Source organism: Accipiter gentilis, chromosome 21, assembly GCF_929443795.1.
Source record: "Accipiter gentilis chromosome 21, bAccGen1.1, whole genome shotgun sequence".
In the NCBI taxonomy this organism is placed as follows: Eukaryota; Metazoa; Chordata; class Aves; order Accipitriformes; family Accipitridae; genus Astur; species Astur gentilis.
The window spans coordinates 441164-460475 of NC_064900.1; the positions used below are offsets into that span (position 1 = coordinate 441164).

Below are 19312 nucleotides of genomic sequence, written 5' to 3' on the forward strand. Positions count from 1 at the left end.
GGAGGGAAATGGATACATTTCTGCAACTCTCCACCCACCTTCTCCTCCTAACACCTCATAAAACTGTATTTTTTGTTCCCTTCTACCTCTTGCTGTGACCCATGTCTCTTGGAGCTGCGCCCGAAATCTTTTTGAACAGAAGTATGTGATTCTTTATCTCCCACAGCCTTTTCTCAACAATTTGCTGCTTCTTTTCTCTCCAACAGCCTTATTATCCTGCACACCCAACAAGCCTGTTTTGGTCTGATATTCTCACTGGTACTAGCCTGTTTCAACCTGCTGCTCTTGGGCCTGGAGGCCTCTGCCTATTGCAAGATAGTGTGGGTTATGGGTCCTCATGCTCCTCCTCCCACAAAAGAAAGGCCGATGTGCTGACTTTCTTTTTGCTCTCATCTGCATTCCTAAGTCCATTCAAGGGTTGAACACAAATATACTTCTGATTCTTTTTTTTTTTTGCATTAAGAGGTGTAAAAGAAATCATTCATTACTGGTTCTAGTTACAGTTGTTTGTTGCTTCTCAGGTGATGGCCAGCCTGCGTGTCTTTGCTTCCTTAAGGATGCATACTGGAAAGATTTGGGAGGGAAGTATCTCTGCTTTGAGGACTGGGAACCAGGACGGTTGTGCCACAAGTGGGGTTTGGTACCCAGTGTGCAATGAGCCAATCTTACACACAGAGCCTAGATATTTGTTTATTTCATGTCTGCGCAGAGATGGGTGCCAGGTGGTAACTCCACAAAGCTGGCACACCCTGCAGTTAAACAAGTGAGCAATTTATAGTTTTAGATTCACCTACTTAGTTTCCAAAGTCCTTCCCTAAAATCATTATTGGTAGTTGCTTACTTGCCACCATTTCTATTGGGCTAAGGTTTTTTCCTCTTCGAATTAAAAGTACAGTGTTCTTTTATTCTTACAGTGCATGCTCAAGGACTGTGTGTGTGGGGTGTTTTAGGTCTTGAATTGAGTCGGTGGTCACAATCTCCCCCTGCTGCCTTTACTTTTCCCCTAGTTCATGCTTCTTGGGCAATCGTCCAGCCTTCAGTGCCTTCTGTTTCCTTTTTATCAGTCTTTAGTTCCTTCTTCAAAGGTATAGCTGCTGGCAAAGCCTGCATTGTTTATCCAAAGTAAACAGGCCTACATAGTGAAACTATTGAGTAATGGTCCTCCTTAGAGGACAATGCATTGTGTTTAACCCTAAATTGAGCAGCATCACCACAATTAGGCCATAACTCAAAGATCTGACTACAGGATCACTCCCCTGAGACTTTAAAAACTGAGTGGTGGATGTTGGGAGTTGAGACCTTCTCAAATGGCAGCTGCGAGCTGAGAGAGATGGTGAGGACCAGTTTGGTGTCAGCTTCCCAAATGACTGAAACAAGCAGAACACCAGGACAGAACTGTTTACCTCCCCATGATGCTAGTCTCTCAGGGGAATATGATGCCTTGGTTCACTGATCTGAAGATAATTAGATATCTGTTCAGTGGTTCACAACTTCCCAAAACTTTGGTCTCTCTCCTAAAGTCCAAATCTTCTCCCCACCTTCATCAATCTGATTTCTTCCCTATTCCTGTAGTGCTTGCATAATTTCTTAACATCTCTGATTATACTGTGACAACAGACTTCTTCTATGGCTGAAACAAGTTACTTACTCCCAGTTCTTTCTACCTCTCAAGTCACTGGTAGCTATATATTTCTACATTTACCAAACAGCTCTAAATACTGCAAAAAAGGTCCTTGATGACCCCTTTCCTTGCAATAGGTCACTTCCATTCAGCTTAACATCAGAATCCAATCTGTAAATACTCCTTCCATAAATGCTTGAAATTCAACTTAGTGGAAGTAACAAGACACTCTTGTGGTAGTCACAACTCTTGTATCACTGGGAGGAGCATTACTGTGATGCATACTGTCCAACAGATACAGATATGCTTTGTTCATTGTGGCCTAAATTAATTTACAGGTAGTGAAATCCCAAATCTTTGTGCAAACTGACAAATGGGAATATGTAACAAAATTCAGCCTTTATAATCCTTTGTTTCAACATAGCTTTAAGTCTTCCACATGTTTCTGCCCCATTTGCCTTTGAGCCTTTTTCACTCTTCTCTACTGTACATCTTTTCTCACAATAGCTACAGTTCCAGTACTCTCTCACAAATGCTTTTTAGTAGTTGCACTGATAGTATAGACCAAGAAATGGTAAGCAAATGTGTGTAGTGACCTGACTAGGTTTAATTATAAGTGATCTTACAATGGAGATATCTTTGGAAACTGGACAAATTTGTTCATGACAATATGCAGTTCATTTATCTGTGTTATCTATGTGTCTGAATGCTTCCATCTTCATAATTACAGCATCTAACAGTTCCCAAGCTTTAAGTAATGAAGTTAATTTTACTTCTGTTTTCTCTAATGAACACTATCTAGGCTTTAAAATTTCTCTGGGCAAGGAATTTATTGTCTTTTTGATTATAAAATGGCTATGATAATTCTGAACACAATGTAATTTAAAGTAAAGCAAGTAATAAAACCTTAGCTAAAGTATTCAGTTTTAAAATGAAACTTGAGAAGACCAAAAAAGCCTTTTGGTCAATATGCCAATGGGATATGATTGGAGTTAACATTGTTTCATGAGCCAGTATCTTTTAAACAGGTCCTCTACCTCCTCTTGATTAAATTAATTTTACCACATAATTTGACAAAATGTTACATTGATATTGCCACATCATATGGACTGTCCCACACACTATCTAGAAACACTGTGAATGTTTATATACGGGCAATTTTTTCCAGACTTTGTAAACTCATCAGGACACATCTTGAAAAGTAGTTGGATCACAACCTCATTATAAGTGTGCATAGGATGTTTCAGGAAATGAAATGCACATCACTTTCACAGAAAAGAGCATGGGTCTTTGAATTAGTACATGTTTCAGTTGTGCTGTGATGCTGAGAAAGCTGTCTTGCAGGATCTGGCATAGAGGTGATATTCCGCCTCCTAAGCCATCACAGACCATAATGTTATACACTGGATCTAACAGACACTACTGTTGGTTTCCATTGGAAGAGTATGCATCTGAGTAAAATTCTACTGCAAGAGAGTTTGTTAAATAATTCAGCAGGAATGTTGAACTGTTACGGAGAGAATCAGGTTGTTAAAACTTTTATTTATTCCAAGGTTCATGTCTCTCTTTGGAGACAATGTAGATTTATTTCACATAGATGCTCTCTCTGTGCTTGTGCTCTGAGATATCCAGGTATAAAACATATTTTATCCAAAATTATATGACTCGAACTTCAGAAAAATCTGTTTGACTGTGGTCATTAGCTGAAGCTGAGTAATTCAGACACTGTAGTTATGTATCTTTTCAATCAGAGTTTCTTGCATCTATCCAGCTAAGGACAGAGCACATTTTCATCTGGCAGCAGTAAGCCAGGGAAGCATATCTTACATTTTCCACACTACCAATTGGATATGGAAGTCTTCTTCAGGTTAGGTGCCACAGGACCGTGTAATGTCTGTATATGCATTTAAGCCTTGAAAAATGTCTACCTTGGAGGGGATTGCATGATGGCAGCGTGCAGTCTGACATCTTTATTGAATATACAGCCTATAGAGCTCTGGGGATCTTGTGAGCTGAATACGTGAAGTATTCATGTATACAAGGATATGGTGCTGTATACATGCATGCAGTTGTTTTTTCCTGCTAGCAAATAAGTTTCTTTAAAGATGGCTTTATCAACTACCGAAAGTGAAGACAAAAAGTTTCCCTGTAAACTTTTTCTAACTACAGAAGCAGGAAGCGGGGTTGGGGGTGGGGGAAACGTCACAAGTAATCCTTATCGACTGATTCCCTTCTTATCTTTAAGGCACAGAAGACAGCTCTGCTCTCTTGATTTCACAAATTAGTGAGAGGACCTTTGGCTTTTTTCTCTGTGACAGACTCTTTCTCTTCTCTATACAATGCATTAGCTTTTCCAAATGTAACACTGAACAGCACATTGAAAAGAAATACAGTGTTGGACATGCTTTCCATCTGTCACACATAAAAATGTTTACTGGCAATTATCTTCTAGATACCACTTAGATTTAAATAGATGTATGATTCAAAGAAATGTGGAATTATTAAGTGCATTGATGTGTGTTTGACAGATGTTGTTGCAGGTTTTTCTTATACATTCAAGATGGTTAGGAATCTAGGGAGATTTCAGAAAATTATTTTCTTAGTATCTGTCCTGAAGTGAATTTGAATTGGGACTTTGATATTCTACATTGTGTGAATAATAAATTCCCCTGCAACACCTTGGTAGGGTGGAGTTTTGCTTCACAGATTGATATTCTAGCTTCAACCTTTGAAAAATATATATGTATCATAGACTGCACAAAAAAATGGCAGCTTTATGTAATTAAATGAAAAAAAGCACATTAGAAAAAAACATGATGCAGCAATGTTAATGTCACTGGCCATCTTGAAAACTCATGTGGAAAGGTTATCACTTACAAAGAGACTGTACTTAGTTTTAAAAATAAACTTATCTAACTCAAGCTTTTCTACCTCAAATGGTCACTGATGGTACTACCAGTGAACAGTGTGATTTGTGGATTAAAGCAACATGAAAGAAATTCTCATTTATATGAAAGACTGCCTGCCAAATGTTAGTAGTAGTTTTCACAACCATCAAAAGCACAAATTTGTTTTGAAAACGTCAGAACGCTGTAGCACTGTGAGAGCTTGTTGCTTCACTAGAGAAGTTCAGAAAAATGGAGGCAGGATAACCTGAGAGCCATCATGTTTTCTATTGTGGATGGGAGCACTGATGGCAGGATAAATTCATTTTAAACAGCCCAGAATTGGACCTGCCAGTCAGGGAACTAGCAGAGTGTTCTAACTGCCCCATGGGTGACATAGAGAGATCCCTCCTGGGGCAAGAATGCTCTCTGAGACTCTTAGGTACATACTCAGATGGGAGGTTTTCACTACCTTTTTTTCTGGCAAATACTTGCTCTCTCATCTACCTTCAGTCCATCAGGTACGTAGAATCATAGAGTCACAGAATGGCTAGGATTGGAAGGGACCTTTTAAAGATCATCTAGTCCAATCCCCCTGCCATGGTCAGGGCCATCTTTCACTAGATCAGGTTGCTGAAAGCCCTGTCCAACCTGACCTTGAACACCTCCAACGATGGGCCATCCACAACTTCCCTGGGCAACCTGCTCTTCCAGCTGCTCTGGGGCCACTTGTTCAACAGCTTTACTCAGGAAAAAGGACAGAAAAGTCGCTGATACTACTAACCACTAACATCCGTCAAAAGACTTTAGGTTCAGAGGAGGCAGGAAGAAGGGGAAGGACCAAAGGTTGTAACCACAAACTAGCTCAATGTGTGGTAGTTCGTTACCTCGTTGAATCTGTTAAAGAGGATGAGAAAAAAAGTGGGATAGCCTGACCTGTGTGGGTCCTTCGAACAAAAGATTCATCGATCCATCCAAAATGAAGAGTATACTCCGACCTGGAAGCAAGTGGATAGAATGGATGCAAAGTGTGTGAATCAGGAAGTAGACAGGAAGGGTAGCCTTGATGACAGAAAAGAAAAGGGGCTGGTTTCAGGTACTAGAGAAGGGAAGTCCGAGTATGAAGATAGGAGGGTAGAGAATATTAGGCAAGAAAGCCAGAAGGGGAAAGACTTGAAAGTAAGAATGGCAGGAGAAGACATTGAAGACGAAATTACAAGACACCCATCTTATTTTCTTGAGTTTCCCTGGGCAAAATCCTGCCCTACATGAACGTTTTGTATTATTTTCTATGTTACTTTAATATCTCATTTTATTGCTTCACTGGGCACAATCTCTAAGAATAAATAGGCTTAATTATAAAATCACTTCAGGCTATTGTTAATGATTTTGTAGTTTGTTACAGTTACTGTACTAGTGAGAACTTGAATTTTTTCTATGCAACAGGGTAAAGATTTATATTAAAAAAGATTTTTTGTAGTTGTATATCTTTTTACACATTCAGACATTAACTGTGAAACCATCCCAAAACACCCATGAGGCATTGTTTTCCATTCAGAAAAGCAAGTCCTAGCCTCTGAAACTTTTATTTAAAATGAAGGCGGGCAAGGAAGAATAAAAACATAATCCCTGAATAAGCAGCCACACAGCCTGCTGTTGAGGAGGCATGCTAAGGCAAATGAAATGGCTGAGACTAGGAGACTACCAGAGGGATTCTGTTAGAATTGACTCTGTAGCAACTCTGTTCTTGCTTCTTCACAGTGCACCACCTTCCGAAATACACCCTAGAAAAACATTTTCCACAGTTCTTTAAAGTACTGGTTACCTACTTTGTCTTTTACAATTGCTCACAGGCTGATTTAAAAGGATATTTGCTCTAAAATTCAGTTCTGATTCTGAAAGTCAGTAGAACAAAAAAAATCCCCTTTTATATTCCACATAATCAGAAGTGGTGAATTTAATAATACAAAAGCTATATCCTGTGTTTTACTGCATTAGCCCTACAGATCCAATTGAGATGAGAGACAACCTTATGTGAGATGTGGAGCTGTTCACTAGTATCTACTTATGGCAAACTCAGGCTCAGTTCTGTGCTTGGTGACAGTAAAACAGAATTAAGCCTTATAAACGATGGATGCTAACGTGTGAGGTGAAAAGGGCCTTGAATTTCAGAGATTATGGGGCAGAATCAATTGTATTTCACATGTAGATTAAGTTCTTCTGATGCAGAATGACTTGAGTCATGACTGTTAAAATGCAATAGCCGCTTGACCAAAACTCAGACTTGTGTCTCAACATGTATATTTTAACTGTTATGCCACAACAAGAAATTATGTGGAAGCATAATTCCATGGCCATTAGCAATGCTTTAGAAGGTGTCAGCAAGAACACTGTTTTTCAATATTTTTTTGGATAGAAGTACGTCCATATTATTTACCATTTGTTACAGCTGTGGACCAGATACTGAAGTGTCATCAGTAATAAAAATTCTTCTCTTCTGTTCAGTCTCCAAATCTGCTGTCCGCATTTGTGTTTTAGATCATACTTGATACTAAAGCTCTTCATATACTTAGCAATATCACAAATAACACTTGTGAAATGCAAAGAGGACTGACGTATTAAAAAAAAAAAAAAGTGATCTCATCTCTCCTGAGCAGAACCCTCAATTTCCTTGCTCTGTATTTCCACCAAGTTTTCATTTTATGACTTCTCTTCTTACCCTTTTCATCCTGTTCGGTATCTCCAGCTATTGCACTGTGTTTCAGTAGTAAGGCCTAAACTCAGGATTCTGGTGAAGTTCCACTCCTATCTTTGATCCTGATGTAATATGTGGGGTTGAGTTATCTCCTAACTTTTGTTTGTATCTGCCCAGCAATGTGGCATTTTTTTAAATTAACTAAATAATTTCCTGTGTGACTATGAGATAATATGAAGTACCAAAGACTCCAGTACACAAAGTCAAAAGACAAACTAAATAGGCTAATTAGCACAGAAAGATTTTCTCCCAGACTGAAATGGAAACAAATGCATTTTTAGTACACTTCTATGTAGTTAAATGAGTAAGCTCTGCTTTCATTCTCTTCTCAAAGGCAGGTTCAACTTTCCCTGTGACATTCCTGCAGCTTCTTGTTCAAACTCTTCTAAAAAGTTTGCCATGAGAATATATGAGACTTTTTTTTATCTAAATTTTAACACTCTTCTCATAAAAAGGATCTGACTTTGTAATTATGAAGCCTGCCACTCCTTGCCCTTCCCACAATGTACGTGGAGAAAAGTTTATTCTTCAGAGTTGTTTTTCGCATGTGTAAGCCCTTTTGCAGGGGCTTCTCTCTCAACTATACAAGGCTGATGCTTTCAATTTTTGCAAATGTTTTTAACTTTTGGAGTTCTGCAACATAACCTTAATAGAGCTACAGAGAACAGTACAATGCCTTAATTTGTACAACAAACAAAAATTGCTGTTTGTGTATCCCAGCATGCCATTTGTCTTTTTTTACAATTGTCTTCACAACTGTTGCTGTACCCACCAGGTCCTTCTCTGCAGTTTTGCTGACAGCTTCTTCCCTATCAAGTGTTTATGCATATGTTTATTCATATCTATAAGCATTTGTCTGTATTTTTTCACTCTGCATCTCAAGTTTGTCAAGATGATTTTGACTTCTGAATCTGTCTTCCAAAAATTTTGTGGCCAGTCCAAGCCTGGTGTTATCTACAGATTTAATAGTCTCCTGTCACTAGAAAAATAAAATTACCCCTGAATATTGGATGCAGTATTCCAGATACTGTCTTAAAAAGTGCTGAGGGAGAGAATCACTTCCCTTAATCTCCTGTTAAAACAGCTCAGAATACTGTACACTGTATACTTATTCTCTATACATTCACTGAACTACTTTATGTACTTAACCACTCACCTACTGTGGTAGTTAATTCTGTTTAAACAAACTGTTTTCTTGGTCAAACCCTTGGAATTTACTTGTGTTGAATAGCACTGATATTATTCATTTTACCACCAGGTGGTAGAAAGATGGTACTGGGATGGACTCACTGATAAAGTTCTCAGGTACTGCCATAGTGCATATTGTCAGGGCCTTGAGTGCACTCCTCCTCCACTGCTTCTGGGGTTTTGGCTGCCTAGATTCAGAGCCAACTTTCAGAGTGCAGCTGGCTGACCTTAAATCAAATGGGTGTGAGAAGCCTCAGTGGGGCTTGCCCTCCCTATTTTCAGGAGCTGCTTCAAAGCTGAGCGCTCACCCTTGGTCTCTACCTGAGCTATGCTGCAGCTATGCCTGTGCCTTTACACATGCTTAGCTAATCTGAATACTGATTGTGACCTGCAGACTTGAATTCCTGGCTTGATCTTGGACATGCCTTATCAATATGGACTTGCCTAACAATCACTGGACTGCTGGCTGACCCTAGTTACCATTTCTCTGGCAATCACTGGACTGCTAGCTGACCCTAGTTACCATCACAGAGCTTATCTGTTATTCTTGCTCATACGCTGTGGGACTGCATGCCTGACAGTGCCCTTACTGTCCCTGCCTGCCTTGCGGTGGTGCTAACTTCTTGGCTCACCTTTTCTTATGGAACACCTCCTCCTGCTGCTCCTTGACACACATGGCCATTGCAATCCATGCTTCATCCATAATTCTCCCTCTCGACTTGCAGAATCTTGAGTAGCTTTTAAAATCGATGTACTGGTAGTAGCCTCCCTATAAACAGCGTATGGGGATATGTACTTTGTTAACTGTCTCCAAGAAGATGGGGAGTTCAGGTTCAGCTAACATCCATCTAATCTCTGTGATATTGTTTTTGACTCATGGCTAGATAGTCTGGAAGATGGCCTGGAAGACCTCCATCTCCGTCTGCACTATGGACTTCAATTTCGCTGCCTAGCAATCAACATCAAGATGGTAAGGCTACCCAATTCAATGGAGAACCTTCTTCACAGGTGTTGGCACCCAGAATATGATATGGTGACACTTGGTGACAGGCAGTAGGTCACTGCATAGAACCTTGAAGGTAACCTTCTTTATGTCAAAATTTGGCACTTCCTGCTGTTCCACCCAAGTGCACAACACAATATGACCCCAGGAACTAGAAGGTCATTTTCTGCAGTGTGAAGAAATTATCTACCCTTCAGCAGCTCTCTTTGCCCCTTCCTGGAAAAAATTATTGGTCCAGAACTTTCTAGATAATTACTGAGCATGAGTGTAATTGAGAATATAGCAGCAGTAAAATCAAAAACAGCAGCTAGAATGGCAGCAGTATCAGTCAGCTTGTCAGTTAGTTGCCAGGCAGGGTAGGCTTGGCCTGGCTTTTGAGGTGTGCAATGAGTAAATGAGTAAAATGTGAGTCACTCCAGGTGTCTCTTAGCCATGGAAACAAAGATCATTGCCTGGAATGGGTCACCAGGACAACAGAAAGTTGCATGAAACAACTCCAAGTTCTGTAGTTTATAAACACGGGATGAATTGTAACATACTGATAGTCTACCAAAACTAAATTAAGAAATAATTTTTGTAAGCAATTTGGTGACATGATCTGTGCCCAATTCGCTAATTGTACAAACAACTTGTACCATTAGGACTGTACTGTAGTATGTTAATAACTACTAACAGACGTTAGCACATTGTTACATAATTTCATTAAATGTAGAACTAATCTATCCTGTTGAAACATCACCAGCATTGAAGGTATTTATGATACTTGTTTAAAGCAGTCTCTATACTTACTACTTCTCTTAATTACATTCTATTATCTAGGGATTGTACTGCTGCAGGTTGATTAATCCATTATCCTGATGATGCATGGATGCTGTGGCTCTGTCTTCCTGAGGTTGAGCCAGTAGTGATGCTGAGCACGTACTCCTCAGGCATATATGGAAACACACAAGCACAGTCAGAATACTCAAGCACACTGCTGGCCACAGAGATCAGCATGCACAGGAAGTACCTCACCCCATATAATGTGCCTTGAAAAGTTAGCTAATGATCGTATGAAGCTATCAGAAATGGCAAGACATTTAAAAACTGAGCATCCAGAACAGGAAGACAAACGTCTACAATTTTTTCAGTGATATTTCAAGCTATGTGATATTCAATCCAGTACTTTACAGAATCTCACTGAACTTAATGATAAATGTTTAGAAGCCTTCTTTGAGGTTTCTTACTTCATAGCAAAAGACAAAAAGCCACATACCACTGGGGAAACACTTGTTCTTCCTGCCATGGTAAAAACGGCTGCAGTGATACGCAGAAAGCAATACAGCGGCAAACAAATGCATTCCTTTGTCAGCAAACACTGTTGGAAGATGCATAGAAAACATTGCTGAAGATTTGAAGAAACAAGTATCAGTACAAAATACACAGCGTGAGAGGTTTGTTATGCAGCTTATGGTATTTGCTAGATTCTGTTTTGATAGTGAAATGCATGAAGAACTACTTTCTGTGAGCCACTAAAGAAAAGACCTACCAGAGAAGCTACATTCTCAACAGTAAACTACTTCTTTAATAAAAATGTTTTATGGAAAAGCTGTGCAAGTGTAATGACTGCTGGAGCAGCTGCTTTGGCATAAGAAAATGATTGCGTGGTAAGGTTACATGGACAGCAACACACCTGAAATTCATTCCCTGCGTTGTTCTTAGGCAAGCTATTGCAGCAAAGAAATGGGAGCCAGATATGCACAAAGTACTACAGGATGTCATCAATGTGGTTAATTTTGTAAAAACAAGACTTCGGAACAGCAGAATCTTTACAGTACTTCCTAATGAGATGGGGAGTGACCACAAAAATCCTTTGTACCATACAGACATTTGCTGGTTATCTCATGGCAATGGGCTTTTAAAAGACTTGTTGAATTTAAAGACCAGTTACACGTTTTTCTTTTACAAAAAAAGAAGTGTTCTGAATTTGCTGATCTTTTCTGTGATGACACGTGTCTGTCAGTAGCATGCTACCTAGCAGTTATTTTTAAAAGAATAAACACATTAAATGCATCCCTTCAAGGTTAAAGTGACACTGTAAAAGTGGGTGAGAAAGTAACTGCTTTTCAAAAGAAACTTGTGCTGTGGAGATTTTTGTGATTTTCTTGCCAGAAATGATATGTGTCACCTACAAAAATTCTCATACATGAACACTTACAAAATTTGGAAACAGAACTTTCTAAGCTGTTTAAAAATCTTCCAGGTTAAGACTTTTAGTGGGTTTTGAACCCATTTATTGAAGATATAAGAATGCAACACCTTCTGATTATTTTGCAAGTTTTGACATCAGGCAGATGGAAATTTGCTAGCCAAATTTCAACAAAAATCTTTGCATATGTGGTGGATAGGATTGAAAAATGAGTATCATGATTTAGTAAGCATGGCCAACAATATATTTCTTCCATTTGGATCTATGTATTTTTGTGAGGTATCTTTTTCAGCTATGACAGCCATTAAGACCAAGTATCGAAAAAAACTGAACATAGAACCAGACCTTTGGATCACTGTATCACAAAGTGTTAAACCAAGATTTTAAAAAATAATGAAACATATCCAATCACACTGCTCTCACTAAAAATAATTATTAATAATATTTTTAGTGAGAACAAAAAAGGGGTTTGTACCATTAATAAAATAAAACAAACATTATTTTTAATATATTGCTTATTTAATCTTTAATCCTTTTAAAATTTCTATTTTTGTGTATGTTTTATAACGTACATAATATGTGCACTGGTACATGTATATAATTTATAAATAAATAAATATACATATATCAGGGGTGCATGCTCAAAAATTTTTCATATATAGGAGTGTGTGATCAAAAAGTTTGATCACTGCCCTAGGCAATCATAGATTACATTAAAGCATTTGTAAATTCAAACTACACAAAGAAACAGCATTGAAAAAATATTTCAAACTTCTCTCTTGATAACAGCCCACACCTTCTATTGTACCACTGACAGCAATTTGTATCACTTAGTTTCTAAAAGTCTTTGGGTTTTTTCTTCAGTGGTCTATCCTACATGTAAAACATCCTTCCCAAGCCTTTTCACTGAACCCAAGCCTGTCCACTCATTTAGAAGACCCTTAAAATTTTTCTTCTTGTATGTGGAAAGTGTTTGAATTCACTCCTTTTAGCAAGTACAACAGAATTTAAAAGTATGCACATTCCATATTGGAGCAAGACTGACTCTTTTTTAACACTTGTGCCATTTCTCCTGTATTTAATGCTGTATATTTCCAGATGTTAAATTCCTCAGCTAAATTTTGTATTTTTTCAGGACACTAGAGCAAAATGGACTGGTGAAGTACTTTGGAAAAATAATTTTCATTTTCGCTCTTTCTATCTTACTACAAATTTATTATTTTTGTTTAGGACATTCAGAACAAGCATGTAATGATAATTATAATGCTTAAAAATCTCCACACGCATAAGAAAAACATGATAATCCACTTTGTAACAACCCTTTTAATATATCTAATAAAGTTAAGGAGCTGACCTGAGGCCCCAGTAGAAGGACATCCATTTTGTTTCTTAACGCAGAAGAGGCCATGGTAAGTATTTCTCATAAACTCAGAAGTGATAATTGTGCAATCCAGGGAGAGGCTTAGGCATCAGATATAAAATACAAATATAGGCATGTAAAGTGGGACATCAGACGCCAGAGTTCAAAACCGTAGTTGTGAAAACCCCAGTTCAGCGGCTGCATAACCTTAGACATGCTTCATAGCGTTAGGCTGTCTATATGCCTGGTCTGTCACCTCTTCCTCTGCCAGTGCTAAGGAAAGCACCTGGTTTCCCAGTCACCACTGAACAGACACAAAGGAAGTAAAGGAAAAGAAAATGCCCAAATCTCTCTCAATGGAGCAAAAGAGATGTAGATACTTTCCCATCCAGACTACTGTTCACCTTGAAGTACTTTTTCAAGGTGGAGATACCTGTTCTTCTTGCTAATGTCACCTTCAGATCATTTCTGAAGTTACAATGCCTTTTTGTCATGGGAAGTGAGGCAGGGTCCCTCTATCCTTCTCCTCTATAGCAGTTAGGACATTGTTACGGATTTGTGTGGCGGTTTTTTTGTTGGTTTTTTTTTTTTGGTTTTTTTTTTTTGTAGCGGGGAAGGGGCCGCAAGGACGGCTCCTGTCAGAGGCTGCTCGAAGCTTCCCGCGCTCCAAGCGGGACCCGCCTCTGGCCCAGGCCGAGCCCGTCAGTGAGAGTGGTAACACCTGTGGGATAACAGATTTAAGAGGGGAACCCCCAGTGAGTCGGGGGACTGGAATGTGAGAGGAACTTCTCTGTGGATACCGAGGTTAGTAAAGCAGGAGCAGGGACGCCTGAGGAGGCTGATGCCCCCGCAGCCCGTGGTGAGGTGGCAGGCTGTCTGTCCCGTCCCCTCCCCGCCAGCCCATGGAGGGGAGCGGGAGAGCAGATGCCCCCCAAGATGGCCGGTACTCTGTGGGAAAGCCCGCGCTGGAGCAGTCTGTGACTGAAGGACTGCACCCTGTGGAAGGGACCCACGCTGGAGCAGTTTGTGAGGAACTGCAGCCCGCGGAAAGGACTCACGTTGGAGGAGTTCGTGAAGGGCTGTCTCCCGTGGGAGGGATCCCACGGTGGAGCTGGGGCCGAGTGACGAGTCCTCCCCCTGAGGAGGAAGGAGCGGCAGAGACCAGGTATGACGAGCTGACCCGGTCCCCTGTTCCCCTGCGCCGCCGCGGGGAGGAGGTGGAGAGAACCGGGAGTGGAGTTGAGGCGGGAAGGAGGGAGGGCTGGGGGGAAGGTGTTCTCAGGTTGGGTTTTGCTTCCCAATATCCTTGTTTTACGTTGTTCCTTCCCCAAGTTGAGCTTGTTTTTTGCCCGTGACCATATGTGGGGAGTGATCCCTCCCTGTCCTTGTTTCGACCCACGAGCCTGCCGTTATATTTTCTCCTCATCCCACCGTGTCCGGGTGTGGGGGAGGGTGGGGGGTAGTGAGCGAGCGGCTGCCCGGTGCTTTGTTACCGGCTGGGCTGAAACCATGACAGGCATTTAACTGCAAGTTGGAAAGCAAGGCCAGATTCTCTTCTGGCCAGGGTAAGCAAGCTATCCTCTGGACTGCTATGCTCCAGCATGGTGGGTGAATAAAAACAAGGACAAAAAGTGGGCTCACAGCAGCCATAGCAAAGAAACAAGGCGGTAGATCAGATCAACATCATGACATGATGATCAGCAAGAGCAAATTGCATGCTTGCTTCATCAATTAGCTGGTAGGAATGAGCTGCCAGTCAGTGTAAATCATACCTTTCTCTTCAGTTGGCCTTGGTGTGATTGGTCCTTAAAGGTGTATTTAGGCTGCTGGCTGCAGAACTTAATGGTTAGGGGCTAGCACTTCTGGTCAATACATAAACAAAACACCATAGATTCAGGGAAGGAAAAAAAAGGACTGTAAAACAAGTGTACTAAAGCATCCAGTTCCCTGATGAGTGGGAATAACACTAGCTATTCCATTACAAGTCATAAGTGGAATTGAACCAAGGTCTGAACCCTTTGTTTTGTTAGGAAAAATCAAGTATATAGTAGCCAAGCTGTGAATGTCTTTCCTGCAAACCTAGGACCCACAGTGAGAATGCTTGCCTAACAGTTGCAGGAGTGAGGGAGGAGGAAGAATGTTAACTGCATGATGGCCAGATGTGGAAATCAGATCAGGCTCCTCAAATAGGTTTGAGAGACTTTAGGCATTTGTGTACAAAAGTTAGCTCATTCTGTATTTTCTGAAAATATATCCTATTTCTTGCATGTTCTAATACTGAAATGATCTTTCTCCCCGATAGGGCTATGGGGCCCAATCCTAGCATGAGAGAGAATACACACATTTGAAACTCTTCTCCATCTTTACATACATAAATTCAGTGGGTTCTATGCAAACTGGATTACAACACACTTTTAAAAATGCCTGAGTCCTTTAAATGCAAATCCTTTCTCTGAATTGAAAAGACTGTAATTGAATCTTCATCTAATTTGCATGCTTAGAGAAAGCAGCTGAGCTATTAATCATCAAAAAGATGTAAAATAATATAAATATTAAATGACTTATTATGATACTTCTTCCTTTGAGATAAATAGGCGAGCATGTGCTGATAACAGTTAGTTGGGATTGGCGTTGCCTTCCAAATCTAAGGCTTTCAGGAGCCCATGAAAAGCTGAGTAAAAATTGTGAGTTCTTGAGTTGCTATGTATGAATTATTTTCTCTCCTTTTTGTAGCAATTGCTATAATTGAATCCATGGCAGGACTTCTAGGAAATGGAGCTGTTTTGGCTGTCTGTTCAACTAGCTGCATCAGGAGCAAAATATTGTCCTCGTATGATATGATTATGATCTTTCTGAGTTTATCCAGATTCTCTTTGCAGTCCTGGATGATGTTGGATTTGTTCCTAAGTCTGTTTTGCGAAACCTCCTATTATGAAGAAAATTTGTTTGTAATTTTCAAGACAGTTTTTATGTTTCTGAACTACTCCAGCCTCTGGTTTGCTGCCTGGCTTAGTGTCTTCTATTGTACCAAGATTGCTAGTTTTACTCAGTCTTTCTTCATCTGGCTGAAGCAAAGAATTTCCAGTCTTGTGCCCTGGATGCTGATAACATCATCTCTTTTCTCCTTTGCAACCTCTCTTCCTTTTGCCTGGGATGTCTACGACGTGCACAACAACTTCACTGCTCCTTTAACCGTGACAAACTCTTCAGAAAGGAGAGTCACAATGAAAGCTAGTTTTTTTTTATTGATTCTTCTCTGTAATGCTGGTGTAGCACTGCCTTTAATAGTGTTTGTTGTTTCGAGTATCCTGCTGATTAGGTCTCTGTGGATACACACCAGACAGATGCAAAATAATGCAACTGGCTTCAGGGATGCTAGCTTAGAGGCCCATATTGGTGCCATCAAGTCAATCTTTTCCTTCCTTATCCTCTATGTTACATATTTTATTTCTTTGGTTCTCATTTTATCCAACATTTTTTTACCTTTAAGCATTGGGGAAGCCATGTGTTTAGCTGTAATGGCTGCTTGTCCTGCAGGACACTCTATGGTCTTAATCTGGAGCAACCCCAAATTTCGAGAGCTGCCAGTTAGGATTTTGCACCACGCAAACTGTCATGTCAGAACTAGATCCACGTAAAAGATGCTGGGATAGCCTGGGCTTTCTAGTTTAGATCCAAATTAAACTGAAGTCCCCAGAGGTATAAAATAATAGAAGCATGAACGAGTAGACTATGGCCCTGATCTGGAATCATGAAGCTGGGAATTTGCTTTACTTGGATGTGATCCTTGTAATGAGGAATTCCGTAAGTTCTCTCCTATTTTAAAAGATGATTGCCTGCAGAATATAAGTACTGTACTTGCTGTACTTTATTTAGAAATCACCAATATGTAATCACTTGAGATAGTTTAAGTTATGAATCAGACTCTCATGATAGTAACAGAACAGACCTGCTTAAGCACAGGCATGCTCAAATTTTATACATGAATATGAAGCTTGAAGGCTGTTTCTGGTTAGTGCAAGCACGTATGAGGATGCTAAGGAATTCCCAAGAATTTGGGAATTTCTTGCTGGTCATTTTTGACTGCTTGTTGATTATATTAGAAGAAAAATATTTGTTGGTTCTAAAAGCATCTTTAAGATTCCAGTATGATTCAGTAAAGGATGACACAGCCTTTTGCGCTTCCTGCTGTTGCTGAACTAGTAATCAGTGTCACTGTTCCCAACAGAAAGATACATTGGAAGACTCTCCAAAATCCTGTGACTAGAGCTAACAGGAAAAAGAATTTCCTTAATATCAGACTTTTCTGAAGAATTAATTGAAAGGTTAATTTTTGGCTTTTGCTAGGGAGAATAGATTCCTCAAATCAGAAGCATGGCTTTGTCATTTAAATATTGTCAAATATAATTAAATTACTAAAATTAATTAGTATTAGTGAGAAAGTAGTTCACCAGTGTTTAAATATATGGCTTGAAATTCTCTTTAAAAGTTTCTAGAAATTGCACATCTCCATGAATTGTCTCAATTTTGGCAGGCTGTGTCCTGTAATTTTTTTCTACACAGGAATTCCTTCAGCTTTAGAAATAAATTACAGTTTCCTGGATCAAATCACATATTTTGGCAGAGTCCAAAACTCAGCACATTGGGACTGGAACTTTATGATTCTTCTCAGCTGCAGTGGGAGTTTACATTCTTTAAAGTGATCATCAGTGAAATATATATGGCTTGAGGCTTGTGTTGATTAAGCCCATTCTGATTTAAAATATCTGGTTTTGATGTTGTCACAGTCAATCTGTTTGAAGCAATATATCTGTATTTAAACTGAGTTTGTGTCAGAATTGGGTTTTTAAAAGGATTTAAAAATACCAAGTTAAAGAATTATTTCTGTTGGAGTCTTTCTTCCCCTTATGACATAAACTGTTCCACAGGTGACAGCAGTGGCTTGCAGAAGAACTTTGTATGGCATTGAACAGAGCTGGTGAAAATTCAGGACATGCCATGTCATGGTGTCATTGCCATTTTCACCATCTGTGAAATACAGTGGTTCCCAGTTTAGCACCATGAAACACACGTCGGGAGGTTTGGTCCATCTTCTGCCCCTCCATGGTGTCCCCTCACTGGCCTTAGGGGAAAAAAACTCAGATCTCTCTTGACCACAGGAACAAGCAAGACACATGAGATATGGTCAACCCGTAGAACATGTCTTTTTGTCCTGCTCCAGGCTGAGCTATAAGGTATGTGGCTGCTCAGCAGGGTTACTCTGAACAGCCTCTGTTACATAATTTGGTTTACATTTTTTCTTTTCCATTTCCCCCCTCATGAATAAACAACCTAACCACATTCCTCAGTGGATATGAGATTTGAAAGAGGTTGCTGTGTTATTTTTCAGACTCTTTAAGTGGATCTTCCCTCCAAAGCTTTCTTTGCATAGATTTAGATGAAAAAGGTACCTGTGCATCAACGTGCATTTTGGAACTTAAGAGGGAAGGTAGACAGAAATACTGGAAGGCACCTTATAGGGTCAGTCTTCTGGTAGACCTTTGTTTCTGTAACTGACCAGTGAACTAACTTGTCATATTAATAATATCTTTAAAATGCATTTTATAAACAGTCTACTAAATCCTTGTTGTTGATAAATTATTAAATAAGATTGATAAATATTTTTTGTGTGAAGAAAAACAACCCATGTACTAGTAGGAAAATAATAGTTACTAGAGTTATGATTCTTTGATGTTATACATCTTATCTGATAGTAGGCATTTTTCTCTTTACTCAGTTTTGTTTGTATGCTGGAGGTTGGTTTGATTCCTCCATCTTAAACTTATCAGTTTGCAACCTGAAGTTTGAAATTCATCTTATGAGACCCTTCCAAAACATCCCAGCTATTTCTACACACACCAATGCTACTTAGAGGCACTGGCAGCTCTATTTAAAATCTGTATGGTAAATCAAATCAGGAGACAAGCCAAGTTCAAAGCTCATCCTGTTCTAACACTAGCAGAATGAGATGATACAAATCATTGTCTTGTAGCTCTTTTCATTGAGGATCCAGAAAATAAAAATACAAGATTTTCTAGGAAACTGCTCAAATATAGCATAAAACAAAGATGCCAGCATTTGAAACAAAGCTCTTTTGCGCTAAAGAGACTTTCCTGGATTTCTGCAATTTACAAGTTCAGGAGCCTTTCTTTTTGCCTGAGGAGCAAATTCCTTGTAATCTACCATGTGATGTGATTTCTGTTCCCTGAGGGAGACATATTATAAAATTGTAACATTATATTTTAACAAGGTATATGATCTTTAGATTCTTTT

At 39.5% G+C, this 19312-nt stretch overlaps 2 protein-coding genes and 1 long non-coding RNA gene across 9 annotated transcripts in view; 2 read left to right on the plus strand and 1 right to left on the minus strand.

The window, feature by feature from the left end:
- KEL (Kell metallo-endopeptidase (Kell blood group)) overlaps nt 1-129 on the minus strand; it is a 24281-nt gene extending 24152 nt beyond the window's left edge. For all 7 annotated transcript variants that reach the window (XM_049824396.1, XM_049824395.1, XM_049824389.1 and 4 more), the window contains exon 1: nt 39-129. The gene's annotated coding sequence lies outside the window, so the exon portion shown is untranslated. The remainder of the gene's footprint in view (nt 1-38) is intronic.
- Nucleotides 89-13599, plus strand: LOC126048900 (uncharacterized). The gene is made up of 3 exons (XR_007509028.1): nt 89-141; nt 9334-9528; nt 10272-13599. It is a non-coding gene; the product is annotated as an uncharacterized LOC126048900 (long non-coding RNA).
- A 1028-nt stretch (nt 13600-14627) lies between these two features.
- Nucleotides 14628-17099, plus strand: LOC126048893 (taste receptor type 2 member 40-like). Its single transcript, XM_049824419.1, has one exon. It carries the CDS (start codon nt 15703-15705, stop codon nt 16636-16638), a length of 936 nt encoding a protein of 311 aa, XP_049680376.1. The 5' UTR covers nt 14628-15702; the 3' UTR covers nt 16639-17099.
- Nucleotides 17100-19312: the final 2213 nt, after the last annotated feature.

Bases quoted from the DNA above. Each gene is read 5' to 3' on its own strand.
- LOC126048893 (XM_049824419.1), top strand. From the start codon at position 15,703: ATGTATGAATTATTTTCTCTCCTTTTTGTAGCAATTGCTATAATTGAA.